Source organism: Psammomys obesus, unplaced genomic scaffold, assembly GCF_907164565.1.
Source record: "Psammomys obesus unplaced genomic scaffold, mPsaObe1.curated_primary_1811, whole genome shotgun sequence".
Taxonomy (NCBI): Eukaryota; Metazoa; Chordata; class Mammalia; order Rodentia; family Muridae; genus Psammomys; species Psammomys obesus.
The window spans coordinates 1,739,830-1,753,338 of NW_026594152.1; the positions used below are offsets into that span (position 1 = coordinate 1,739,830).

The window sequence follows — 13,509 nt, forward strand, 5'->3', positions numbered from 1 at the left end:
GGAAGCAAGGAGCCTCTTGGAAGCAGGAGCTTCTGTGAAGGCTAGGGAAGCACGGACAGAACCTAGCAGACAGGCTTTTCAGCCTGCGGGAGGACCAGCTGAAGTGCCCACCAGGAGCAGCTTCTCAGCAAGCCTGGGGCTTTTAGAATACACTCCTGGTAGACATGGAAGCATTTGGAGCTTGAAAGGCCTTGTAGGTGTTTATCAAGAAAACCAGCAATGAAGAGAGCCAGGAAATGAGAGACCATGCCCTCCGTGAGCCCTTTGCCACCCTAGGTAGGTCATTTTCCTAGCTGTTGCCCACTGAGTCTCCTGCCCACATACTTCATCAGGAGGCTATCTTAGAGGAGTAAATGGTGCCCTAATGGGCCATCAGCATGTCCCTACTTCCCTGTAGGTTGTGATGGCCAGGCTTGTCCATCACTGCGCTTACACTGCCGCTTTACAGATGGGCAAAACTTTGTCTTTGGAGACATCTAGACTAGAGGTTACATCTAGTAACCTCTAGTGGGGATAAATTATGGAAACAACTGTTGGCTAAAGGAAGTTGGCACAGCCCTTTACTGGGAAAAGAAGATGGCCTCTGTGTTTGGACAATGTGTTATTGTTTTTAATTTTTTTTTAATTTTAAGTACTCTGGTGTTTTGCCTGTATGTATGCCTGTGTGAAGGTGTTGTATCCCCTGGAACTGGAGCTGCCACACGGGTGCTGGGAATTGAATCCAGGTCCTCTGAAAGAGCAGCCAGTGCTTTTAACTGGGCCATACCTCCAGCCCCTGAATAGACAGTTTGTAAACCCAGTTATTGCCCCCCCCCCCCCAACCAGAGAATGTAGATGGTTTACTTTTAAAAAAAAATGTTGGGGCTGAGGATGTAGCTCAGTGGTAAAGTACCTGCCCAGTCCAATTTCTAACACCATAAAAATAGACAAACACATAACGGTGCTCTTGAAATTAAGATACAGGACAGTTGAGTCTGTTACAATCCACACGGGCTGAAGGAGAAGGGTTGTAAATCCCAACAGAACCAAACAAACAGGTAGGTGGGTTCCATGTTGCTGTGGCCTCTGCTGGCTTTTGGATATCCCAATTGCAACACCCAGAGGGAATGAAATAGGTCTGATTCCCTCTGGTTCCTTCTGATCTAGGCAATGCCCAGGGTAACAACAGTCAGAGGTGGCCTCGGGTTTCTTTTTCTCCCTCTATCCCCCCAAATCTCAGCTCCCTGTTGACGGCTGCCTAAAGAGTTCCCCACCCCTCCCTGTTTCCTTAAGCCTATCTGATCTGTGATCCCTGTGCACGGTCTGGTTACAGCTAGACTCTCAGGTTGCTAGTCGGCTCCAGAGGGCTGGTGTGGGCACAAGCTGCCTACCACCCCAGGCCAGAGGGGCAGGGTCTGATTCTGTCCAAGCGCAGTTCTATCTCTGAGGGACAACATGAGCAAAATGGGGATGATAGCATAGCTGTTCTGGGGTCCAAGCTGAATCAAGAAATCCCATGAGAAGCTGTCACTGGGCAGGACAGTGGGAGGGATGGCTCTGTGACCCAGTAGCTACTGCTTGTTTTCCTCACTGCTGGAGGCACTAGAACAAGGCTGCTCCCAGCAAGGAGGAAAATGGCCAGCTCTTGGTCCAACCCATCTCTAAGGAACCAGCATGTCCAGAGATGGGATACATAGGACAGAAAGCTGCCTCCTGGTCTCGGCTCTGGTTGCTGCTTGTGTCTTTCAGGACCCATACGTTCATGAGAGGCTGGGGAGCCACCAGAGCTGCAGGCCCAAGACAAGCCATGTTGCCTGTACTGCGTGAAGACTTTACCATGTGCTGCTTGGGGGTGACTGGGCACCAGGTTGTCCCTACTTCAGCCACTTGGTACTAGTGTCCCCAAGAGTTCTAACCTCCCTGATCCTGAAACCCACTTCAGATACTCCAGCAAAGGGGCTGGAAGGAGAGTGGCTCTGGGGCAGCCATTCTACCCCCGGTGTGCACCATTCTGGCCTGGCTTTAGGGATTAGGCCCCACAGCCTCTTATTTTAGGTTAAGACGCATTAGAAGGGATGAGAGGCTAAGCCCAGGCAGGGACCTACCAGACCCCAGCGCTTCCTTCCCAGTTCTGGGGCACAGAAAGCATGCAGGTGTGGAGCAAGGAGTGTGTGGAGCCGGCCTGGGCTCTCTACCGGGGCTCGGAAACCGGCCCTCCCGCTCGCTACTCAGGGACAGCCAAGGTCTCCCAGCCCGGAGCTCCCCTGCCACCGTGTCTCTTCTTCTGTCTGCGCCCTTACACTAGCAGCTTGATGTCCTCGACTTCCTTCACTCCCTGGCCCCTGGATAACATGGAGGCACACTGTCTGTGCTTCCTGGCCTGTCCCTGGAAACCCTCTCATCACAAGGTTGGACAGAACAGGATGATGGAGGCCAAGCACAGGTCACAGCCCTTCTGTACTTAAAGCCTGTCAGCTCCCAACCCCCACCAAAGCCCAGTAAGCCCCTGACCCTTCTCTCCCTGCTGCCCCTGCTAGAGAAGGACTGGATGCCTGCTCTGCTCCCACGTAAGACAACGCTGCATATGCCACAGGAGGTGCAGGAGGTCTCTGTCTCCCGCCTCCTTCCCCTCAGGTGTGGCACCAACAGCACATTCCTGGGAAGCGCTTGCCAAGTTGCCCAGTTTAGGCATGGAGCAGAAGAACCCAATGTGTAGCCATCACCCAGATGACTTAAATGGGGGCTTCCTTAGCCATGGAGGGCTAAGGTTGGGCCAGATTCTGGCTCTGCTGCCAACTCATAGGGGCCTTTTAGGGAGTGGAACCAAAGAGAGGTGTTTGTGGTGACTGATGAGAAGGGAGCCCAGGTTTTCCTGAGCTCATCTAAAGACTGGACGCTAATAGGGGAGCTGGGCCATTGCCCGGCTCCTCTCAAAGGCTATTGTGTACAACAAGCTAGGCACTACTTTGGAAACCAGGCCCAACCCCCTACTTACCGTTACTGTGATTCCCTGTCTGGAGGGAAGCAGAGGACTGCAGGTTACTGCTCAAGGACCCGTAGCCACGGTAGCTGTAGCTGAGGCCACCATTGACGTACACAGGGTCCTGGGAGTAGGCAGAGGCTGGCAGTGAGTAGGCGGAATGGGTGATGGCTGTAGAGTCCCGAGAGTGCTGCTTATCCAGGGCGATGGGTTCGTCCTGCAAAGGAGGGCGGTAGTGCTGGGGGACCCGATGGACAGCAAGCCAGGTCATTGTCCCTGTCATGAGGTAGGCAGAGGCTGCAGTTCTTTGCTCCTGGGATCCAATGATGTGGCTGGACCTCGGTATGCTGTTGGTTCTCTCCCTGGGCACCCTGCCCCAGGGATCTCCCTTGACTACATGTCCCCCCATGGACACACTAGGTTGTCACTGCCTAATGCAAAGATCTCTCCACACTGGCCTAGAACCTGTGATCTCCCTCCCCGCTTTAGTCTCTGAGTGCTGGGGTTACAGAGATGCACTTACACACCCAGTGAGCCTTCCTTCTGCCGGGTCTCCCAATCCTAGAGACTAGCTGCTCTGGCACTACCCACACCCAGCTCTCGGCACCTGCCTCTCTCCATCCTTTCTGTCCCCGGTGATGTCAGTCTAAGACTATGTGATTACTTCCCCCCGCCCCCTCTGCGCCCCAGCTGCAGGTGTACAAGGAATGACCAAGGACCTCCCCCACCTTTGGGGAGGACCCCGTTAGGAATTAGCCAGCTCGAGCACGTACTTGTGAGGACTGGTAGATCTCCAGGCGCATCCTTTTGGCTGCTTTTCTTGTCTCACTCTCACAGGCAGCTGCTAGGATGTTTTCTGCCATGGCTGAGGTCAGGTGGGGAGGAGTGGGTCTGGTCTGCAGGCAGAAAGGACATAGCACTGGTGTGTGGGCTGGAAGGGTCCTGGCCAGGGCCAGAGGGTGGAAGAGCAAGGGTTTGGGCTGTAGCACCTAATAGCCTGTTTTCCTCATTTGTGAACTAGGCCTCCTGGGAAGTTGGAGTGAGGGGTCTGGAGGACAGTGATGGTGCCACAGGTCAGGGTGGCCAGGGGGAGGTGCTCACCATCTCCATGCCATTCTTCTTCATGCGGCGGCAGGACTTGAGGTACGTGCGGATGCGCTTGCGGGCCCGCTCCTGGAACTCTGGGAACTGCCGGCTACATGACTCAATGATGGCCTGAATCTTTTCCTTGGGCTGCTTGGAGATGGGCACCATGCGGTCCAGGTTCTCATCCACAAACAGCCGCACAAACATCTAGGGGAGACACAGGCCATGGGAGGGGCTGCCCCTGCCTTAGACCCAGCCCTGTCCCGCCAGCCCTGCCTGGTACTCACATTGAAGGCCTTGAGCCGTTCAGGGTCCATGCCCTCTGAGTCATTCATCTTGTCATTGTCCTCATGGTCATCATGATCATCATCGTCATCATCTGCAGTCGGGGCCCTGCCCACTGTCAGGTCCTCGGGACAGCCACTGACTTCGGTCTTGATGGAATCATAGCTCCCAGAGCTGTAGGGGGGAGACTGAACCCAGGCAAGAAGTAGGGAGACAAGTCAGGTGACTGCCTACTTGCCCCCCCCCCCACGGTAAGCTTGGGGACCAAGTAGGTGAGCTCACCCAGCTGCCTCAAGAGTCTTGGTTACAAAATCCTCAGCAAGTTAATCCTACCTCCCACTGTGAACGAAGAGCAACAGTTGTTACCCTAGCGTCCCTGGGCTACCATCAGGAGGCCTGACTGCAACAGCACACAGGGCCTTGTCTCTTGGAAGCAATGGGTGAAGTGTAGTAGCTACTTCCGTGGTGGCAGTGCCCACATCAGGACCTGCCACGTTGAAGGAAGGGCACAAGAAAAGATTGCCACCAGACAGCCTCTCCTGTGTGCCAGGATCTGTTTGGGCTTCCAGGGTTCCTTCCTGGATCCCCAAGGGACTTGCAGCCTTGACTTGACAAGTGAGCTGTCACCAGAGAAGCAAATGTGCTGTCTATCAGGAGGAGGAACAGATGGGCTAGGAGACGGAGCCAGCCAAGGCAGTAGGGCCACGAGGCAGGGTGCAGTCCCCAGCTCCCAGGCTAGGCTGTTTCTGCCTATCTCCCAAGAGATTGCTATGAGGCCTGTGAAAAGAGGAATTCAAGAAGGGAGAGAGCAGACCCAGCCTGCCTAGTATAGCCTGACTTTGAAGGGGGAAGGGCTTAAGTGCTCTGCTCCCACATATGTTCTTCCCTCAGACAGACAATAAGCAAAGGTGGTAGCAGCTTCCTTGGTGGGTGTGTCCATTCTAGGACTGGTCATGTCATGGAAAGGACACAAAAAAGATTCCCATGAGCCAGCCCCTCTGTGTTCTAGGATCTATTTGGGCTTCTGGGTTTTCTCAGCCTTCACCAACTGCCTGTTTCCCCTGAGACTATGGCTTCTGCTTTCTCCTGCTTCCCAGCCATTAGGTTGCTCCTCGTCAACCAGCTCCACAATCCTTGTCCCTGGATCTGAGGCTGCTCCCATTTGCCTTGCTAAGTTTGTATCTGTGGCATGCCCTGATTTTATCATCTCTCCTCTGAAGGACATTGGCATGTAGTGGGGAAGATGGGCCCAGGAGAGCACACAGCTGCAGTCAGGCACTGTGATGCAGCCACAGCCTGGGTTAGAAGTTCCCTGAGGAACGACTCAACAAAGACACATGTGGCCTGGTGCCTCTGGCCCTTAGGCCCCTCTCGCCATGACCACACAAAGACTTAGGGGCAGAACTTCAGCCCTTCAGAATAGTAGTGTTGGTCAAAATACCTGCGGGGCACAGGGCTGGCTACCAGCTGGCTGTGGACAAGTCACACCTGCAAGTGATTCTTTAACTGAATCCTCTGCCAGGGCCAGAGCAGCATGAGAAAACTGTATGGAGCCCTCAGTGCCTACTACCCCTGTGCCATATGGCCATGGGAGCAAGTGGCTCGAGGGCTCTGCTGAGCCAAATTTGCCTCCACCCCTGGGACGGCTGCTCTGTCTGGTCCCTGTACCTGCTCCCAACCTGATCCCTATGGGCTGTGCTACACATGTGGCACCAGTTCCACTCTGTCACTTAAGATCATGTCCTGGCCATGTGTCCCACCCCCTGAAAAAGAGACAGGCCAGGGCAGAAAGGTCTAAGAGTAGGCAGGTAGGTTCAGGGGGCAGAGATGAAGGTGCTCCAGGACAGCTGGCACCTGCTTTCAGGAAAAAACCCTGATGGCCCATGACAGTGAGTAGAACTATGGACCACGGCAGGAGACCCACCCTGCCCACCTCTACACCCGCACCAGCTTGGTCAAGAGAGATGTTCCACAGCCCTTATCCTGACAATTCACCCCTTTTCTGCATCTGAAAAAGTGGGGGCAGGTAGGCAGATTAATCATGAGCTCTGAGGTCTGTGCTGCCTTTTCAAACAAAAGGGGTGTGTGTGTGTGTGTGTGTGTGTGTGTGTATGCATGTGTGTATGTATGCATGTGTGTGTATGCATGTGTGTGTATGCATGTGTGTGTGTGCGTGCGCACACACAGTGGGGGAAGGAGTATAGAAGCCAAAGTGTATGTGGAGGTCAAAGGACAACTCTGTGGAGCAGGTCCCCTCCTTCCACTTTATGTAGGCTTGGATGATCAAACTCAGATCACCTTTAACAACTGAACCTCTTTATAAGCTTTTTTCCCCCTCTAAGGTCCCACACTATGTAGCTCAGACTGTCTTGGATCTGAGGATGTGTACCCCAGGTTGGCTTCCAACTGCAGCACCCCTCCTGCTTCAGGCAGATTCTGAGGGCTGGAGTTACAGGCACAACTACCACACTCAGCCCTGGCTTGTACTCCTGTGCCAAATGTGCCACTTGCTGCTATTCTTTATAGCAGACGCTGTTCTGGGAAAGGGAACAAGCCTCGGAGACACATATCACCTGCCACCTCTCCACCAAGGCAGGAGCCATTGGCCCACTTCACAGATAAACGCTTCTCAGAGAACTGAGACCTACTTGGGGCACCCTAAGCCATCTGCCATTCTAGTGCACGTCTAGGAAATCACGGTGAGTGGCCACAGCCACTGCCCTGGCCTGATGTCACACAGGGGCTGGGTCAGCTCCACTACAGTCCGTAGGACGACCTCCCCACCACCTAGAGGCACAGCCTGCAGCCACACACACCTCTGGAGTGCTCTTTACCCCGTACTTGACGCGGCTGCGTAGACCGTCAGTGCCGCAGCCATCGGAGGGGTAGGACGGCGTGCCCAGACCTGTGCCCGGTGGGAGCTTGTCACACAAGTTGATGGGCTGGTCCTCAGCGCTGGCAGTGAAGTCCATGGGGGCTGCAGCCCCGTTGCCATTCATCTCAGGAAAGGCGGGGTCGCCCTGCGTGCTGCTCGAAGTGGATGGGTTCAGGGTAGAGGAGCCATTGCCGCTGCCGCTCTCAGATGAGGAGTCGTCTGGAACAAGAGCCCTGGGTGTCAGCACTGGCCTTGCACCACTGTCTGCACAGGCCCTGCCGGGCGTGCTGGCCTCAGCCGCCCCCTCAGTGCCTGTGCTGTTGTCCCTGCAGAGCGCAAGTGTGCTCTGGGATCTGAACCGAGCTGCAGGCTTACCACCGAGCCAAGGCAAGAGCAGGGCCACTCGGAGCTAAGTGGGCGTGACCAGCAAGTGTAGAGCTCAGAGGTTCCTTTTAACCTCCAAACTTACAAATGAGAGAGACAAGCTCAGCGGAGGCTCCACTTCAGGCGGGCCTACCACAGGTCCTTAGATGCTTCCAGGACTGCAGGATTAACCTCTTCTTGCTGCTCAAAACTGACCCCCCTTCATGTCCCTCTGCAACGGGGAGGGGGGCTTGAATTTTTCCTTCCTCTACCAAACTCCCTATTCATTCCTGCTTTCCTACATAGAGTCTAGCCAGATCTGCAGGCCCTGCCCTCTGTGCCTGGCCAAGCGGCCTCAGACAGCTCAGAGCCAACTGCTGAGTCCACGGGCTGCACCGCCTAGGTTTTTCTTTCAGCGGGTCTCCCTGCTTTCTTGAGGTAGGAGCCCTCTGCTGTGCAGAGTGCGCCATGGCAGGGTCCGGAGGATAACAGCGCTCCAAGGGAATACACATTTTTAGATAAATTCCAGGCTTCTCTTCCCACAGGACCCAGCCTCCTGCTTCATTATCTAAGACCACAGCGGCTACTCGAGACCTCCTGGGGTCACTGTCAGGTAAGCACCCATGTGGATACCAACGGTGCTTAGGTACCCTGGAGGCCTTGCAGCTAAACTCAGCAAGGGGAGGGGGAGGGTGGCAAGGGGGCCCTGACCATACCCTGGACCACCGTCTCCCCGGCCAGGGTCCCGCTGACCCGCCCCCACTCCCACAGCCAACAGATTATGAAGATTTAGTCCTTAGTGTTGAGCACTGGGCACGTGCGCACGGCCTGAGCGTCCCCATGGTGACTGAGCGGCTCTAGTGCCCCAACCAATCACTAGCCTCTTAGCTGCCTGAGGGTGGGGCCGGTCTGCTCATCAAGCAACCAGGGCCCGGGGGGGGGGGGGGGGATGGGGAAAGTGTGGTGCAGTGGCATTTCTCCCCCTCAGCCGCTGCAGGTCATCTGGCCAGGCTACACAGCCCAGGCCACCCTCAGGCAGCGCTGCTCCATCCTCCCTATTCCTACGAGCTTAATCCCAAGCCCCTGAGCCTATCTCTGGGGTCTCTCTGCTGAGTCCTCTGCCCTCCAAGATGGGCTGAGTTTTTCTCTGGCAATATCTCTAGCAACTAGTCTAGAATGTTGCGGAGAAAAACATATTACCTGGCAGTTAACTGAGTGCCCACGGTGTGCTGGCCCCATCCCAGATGCAGGAGCAGTGAGGACTATAGGGTGCTGGCATGCCTGGAGGACCAGCTATAGAGTCTTAAGGAAGTAAGTGGGAAATTGAGGTACTGTGCGTGCCACCTGCTCAGCAACCATCAAAACCCACCACTGCCGCACTTCTGCTGTCCTCAGCACCGTCACAGCTCAGGCTTCTCATCTCAGGCTTCCCTTTGTCATCGCCAAGCCTTTTTTGGAGTTGACTGCCCATGCTCCAGCCTCATGACCTTGCAGCCTGCCCTGCCAGCTCCCAACCTAACCCCTGAGCACCTGGGTCTCCAGGCCAGGCTAGGGCTTTGTCTGCCCTGCTCCTTCCAGCTGAGCCTATTTCAGTGGGCTTTCGTGGCTCTGCCCTGCTGCCTCAGGGTACCTGGAAAGGAGGTACCCCCACACACGGTCCCAGGCACCACCCATACACAGCTGGTAGAAGCGGGCACTAGAGAGGCTCAGGCACCTGAGGTCTGGGGAACAAAGTACACCCACCCTGACTGTTCTAATTTCTGCTGTCTACTCTGGCACCATCACCCACGGGCCACTTGCTTAACCTGGAGGAGCACTAGATGCCTCCTCTGGAGGGAAAAGCTGCTTCTTCTTTGGGCATCATGCCAGCAGTAACTTCATTCTCCACAGGTACCAAGGCTTAAGGCCAGCTTCAGCATCACATCCTCCATGGGGACAGAAATGGACTCCCTTGTCTGCCTGCCTAGAGCAAGAAGCACATCCGTGGTCCTGGAGCTTCCCGGGACACACAGGGCAACCCTGTGTCCCAACCCAGGTCCAAGTCAGCTGTGGTGAGAAGCCGCCAGCACTGTCACTTCAGCTGCAGGTCCAGGCTCGTGCTGCCTGACTTTCTAGAGAGAACAGGTGCTGGCTGCAATGCGAGTACCCATCTCTCTGTTCTCAGATGCCACCCCCATCTGGCAAGAAAAGTGGTTGGATAGATGAAGCCCCCAAGACACCAGGGCCTGAGAACTGCGTGGCCATCGACTGCAAACCTATAGAAGAAACTGGAAACCCATACCACTATGTAAATACCAGAGTTAAAAATCTCAGGGACCAGTCTACACTATCACACCTTTAAAAGCACCTAAAAGTGAATAGGCAAAGTGTGGTCTAGCTATACAATAGAAGACTCAGCCTTAAAATTAATGGAATTTAGATATATGCTGCAACATGGAGGAACCTAAGGACATTACACTATGTGAAATAAGACAGACAGGAAAGGATAAATAGTGAATGATTCCACTTAACTGCACAGGCTAGAATAGAGGCATTCACAGAGGCAGAAAGTGAAGTGCGGCTCCCCCAAGCCTGAGGAGGGGGAAATGAGCCAATGCTCAGTAAACGTACAGCTTCTGTCTGGCATGATGAAAAGTTTGGAAAATAATGGTGCTGACTGTATTTTGAAGTATATAGCCCAGAGGTCTTGTAGTTATTTTACCACAAAAAAAAAATAAAAATAAAAAATCCAGACAAAAACCCTAAACTTCTAAGCAAGCCAATGGGCCCTCATGTCACCCATGCTGCACCTGGGGCAGGAGACATAGCCCACATCTGAGGACAGAAAAACAATTACAAATGCCCATGTACTACAGTCCCCACCAAAGTCTTGCCCAGCGTCGGGGCCCTACCTTGTGGGCCAGCTCCTGTTTTTAACACAGCCTGGTCAGTGCCACCTAACAGGACGCCAGTATTTTCCAGCTTAGGGAGGTTGGTGAGTTTTGGCACAATGCAGAGGAGCTAAAAAACAAGGTGGCTGTCACACAGGTGATCTCAGAGAGGCCGCCGCTCCTCCTGCCTCAGCTTCTCTTTCAAATGGCTCTTGCATCAGGAAAATGGCCTTGATGGCATTATCAACTCTCCCTGGCATGGAACAGGTGCTCAGAAGTGAAAGCTGGCTTCTTTTACCCAAGTCCTCCTTCCTTCAGCCTCTCCTGCTTCCTACAGCTCCTACAACATGAACATGTGGGGCCCCAAACGGTGTCATGGCGGAGGTGGGCACTACAAGGAGAAGGGAGGCCCTGCTCTGCCCTGAGCATCACCTCCTCAGGGAAGGTGCTGCCTATTGCATCTCATCCTGGCACAAGCTCTGACTGTTCTTCTGCCAAACTCATGCAGGGAAGTTGGCCCTACAGTCACACTGTCCCATCAGCCCCACGACTGTGCCTATGGCCCCTCTGCCCTATTGGGCCACAGGGCCTCCTGCCATGCCCTCCCCTTGCAGCTCAACCTGCCACCTAGCTGTGGCCTGGACCTTTGTACTCTGTCACCTCTTGCTTGTTACACGATCCCTGGCTCTCCAGAGCTTGTTCTTCTTCACTTCCTATTCCTTTACTTCTGGGGCTTTGCTAAAAGGTCACTGGGTCAGGAAGCCCTCCCTTACCCAGCCAGTCCACGCTGACATGCTAACCTCTTTACCTATTTTTCCAGCACACTTAGCTCCTCCTGGAATTACTCAGTGATTGTGTCTGTAAGCCTGCAGGGAAGCTGCCCCTGGACCTCAGCAGAGCTCTAGTGGATTGGCCTGGAGCACTCCTGCTTCCCTGTAAGCCACACCCCTTCTTCTGGCAAGGGCCCCTCAGTCTTCTAGGGTTCCTCAGGGTAAGCAGGTACCCCAGGCCTGGCCAGTCAATATGCCCCATCATAGCCAATGGTAAAATGCCACATGACCAAGCTGAACCCACAGATGCCTTTTGCTACCTGGGGTAGACCTGCTAGGCAGGGGCCATCCTGGGGAGACCCACAGACAGGCTGACACAAACTTGCAAACTCTGTCTATGCCTTAAACCAAAGGTAATCCTGGACTATTTGGTTATGAGAGCAACAACTTCCTTATTGTCAAAGCCACTTTATATCACGTGAGTCTGCTTTGGTCTCTGAGGGCCAGGCCCTGGGAGCTGGACTTTATGCTTCCCACCTATCCTGAGGCTGCTAGTACAGCCCCAGGAATGGGCCACAGCCTCACCTCCTACCCCACATGGCTCAGGAAAAGGCGACAGGGATCCAGCATCTAGAGTCTGATCCACTGTAAAATCTTCCTTCACTCTCAAGAAACATGACTTAAAAGGCACACAACACCCCATGCCTGAATGACATATGGTGGGCTGGACCAGTGGTTTCGGCTTGCCTCACTTTCGGCCTGACCTTGGGCACAACCACCTCCTAGGCTCCTCTTATCTGCAGCTCAGGGAGTTGCCGCTGACGCCCTCTTGGGCTCCAGTGTTTTATGACTCCATGAAATAAGCAGCTGGCCCCACGGCACTAAAAGCCTGGTGCCCTGGCCCTTTTGAGACTGTGGCCTCTCCTCTGGGGTATTCTTTAGGACCCACTCAGACCTGAAGCTGAAGTGGAAACACAGGGTGTTCAGGTGACCCTCTTGTACCCACCTAGTCTTCACCTTGCAGGAGCCCCCTAGGGCATGCACCTACCTGAATCTAGAACAACACTGGCAGGAGGCAGCTGCCCCACCTGTGAATGTGGGAACAGCCTAGAGAGGTGCCCTGGAGGATTTGGGGAATCAGCACGAATGTATCCCTTCTGTCCATTTCCACAAAAATGGGCCTCCACAGCTTGGCAAAGGGTGACTCCCCAGGCTGGGAGGACCCAGAACCCACCACCTGTGCCTGAAGAGCCCTAGGGCAGGGGAGGCCTGCCATACCCATCTACTGTAACGGGGCGATGTGCTGCTATTCAAATGGGAGAATTAGTGATGAATAGGGGAAATTGTTCCTCCTTCTGTCCCGTCTCCAGAAGGAGACAAAAACTCCTTTTACCTCAGCAAACAATACCCTTATGTGGGCGCCAGCGCCCTGCAGCCTGCACAGGCCCAGCTCTGTGCAAGCCACCAATCACCACTCTGGGCTCTGGGGCCACAGCCAGCGGTACCCTTCCCTGGTGGGCAACCCACACCAGCCCCCAGCTGAAGCTGGAGAAGGTGGCAAGGCCACAAGACCCTACATGTTTTGTGGACAGGCAAGCTGCCTGATGTAGCAGAGGTACAGGGCTAGAGGCAGCATGGGCCCCTTGGTGAAGCTCTGGTCAAAGCAGCAGCCAGCCAGGGGTGAGGAGGGGCATCAATAATTCACACACAAAAGCTGGGAACCAGGAAAGGGGTGGGGGGAAGGTGAAGAGCTAGAGTCGGCAGCTCTTCCTCCCTTCCCAATCTTCCTCCCCACCCCCAAGGAGCTGTACATGCCAGGCAGGAGTCACTGAGGGTCTGGACGGAAGCTGAGCTGCGGGCTGTACACTGACCCCTCGGGGTTTGAGGTGTACACCTCCCTAGGACCCTCCAACTTGCCTCACCCTGCCTGCTCTGACAAAGGCCAGCGGCCTAGGCAGTGTTTACACAATGCATAGTTCCAAGGAGCACCAAGCTCCTGGCGCCCATCTGTGCTTTCCAAAGGCAGGCAGAGGGACCAGGGGTCAAATGGGGGCCAAGGGATCCAACTGTCCTAGGTGATAAGGCTACACTGGGCATGTGACCAACTACATGAGGCCCATATTCTCCACTTGGTTTTCAGGCTCTGCTGTCACCAGCTGTCTCTCTTGAGCTCCCTGGTTCTCTCCCTGTGCTTAATCAGCCCAGTGGGCCAAAGCTTAGGGCCAGAGGGACCATGTCCCCCTTCCTGGGCTCTGCTCTTTTTCTTTTTTTCGGACAGGGTCTTACAGATCCCAGGCTGTC

The 13,509-nt window shown here is 54.7% G+C and overlaps 1 protein-coding gene across 4 annotated transcripts in view; it reads right to left on the reverse strand.

Moving 5' to 3' along the window:
* Positions 1-13,509, reverse strand: part of Nol4l (nucleolar protein 4 like) — a 37,533-nt gene that overhangs the window by 5,660 nt on the left and 18,364 nt on the right. For 3 of the 4 annotated variants that reach the window (XR_008721392.1, XM_055617986.1, XM_055617985.1), the window contains exons 3-7: positions 7,147-7,424; positions 4,333-4,518; positions 4,061-4,252; positions 3,733-3,855; positions 2,975-3,176 (exon numbers count right to left, since the gene is read on the reverse strand). Coding sequence is in view for 3 of the 4 variants with exons in the window: in XM_055617986.1 (XP_055473961.1) it covers positions 2,975-3,176; positions 3,733-3,855; positions 4,061-4,252; positions 4,333-4,518; positions 7,147-7,424 (981 nt within the window). In the remaining variant the exon portion in view is untranslated. The remainder of the gene's footprint in view (positions 1-2,974; positions 3,177-3,732; positions 3,856-4,060; positions 4,253-4,332; positions 4,519-7,146; positions 7,425-13,509) is intronic. The other variant, XM_055617984.1, reaches the window with a different exon arrangement.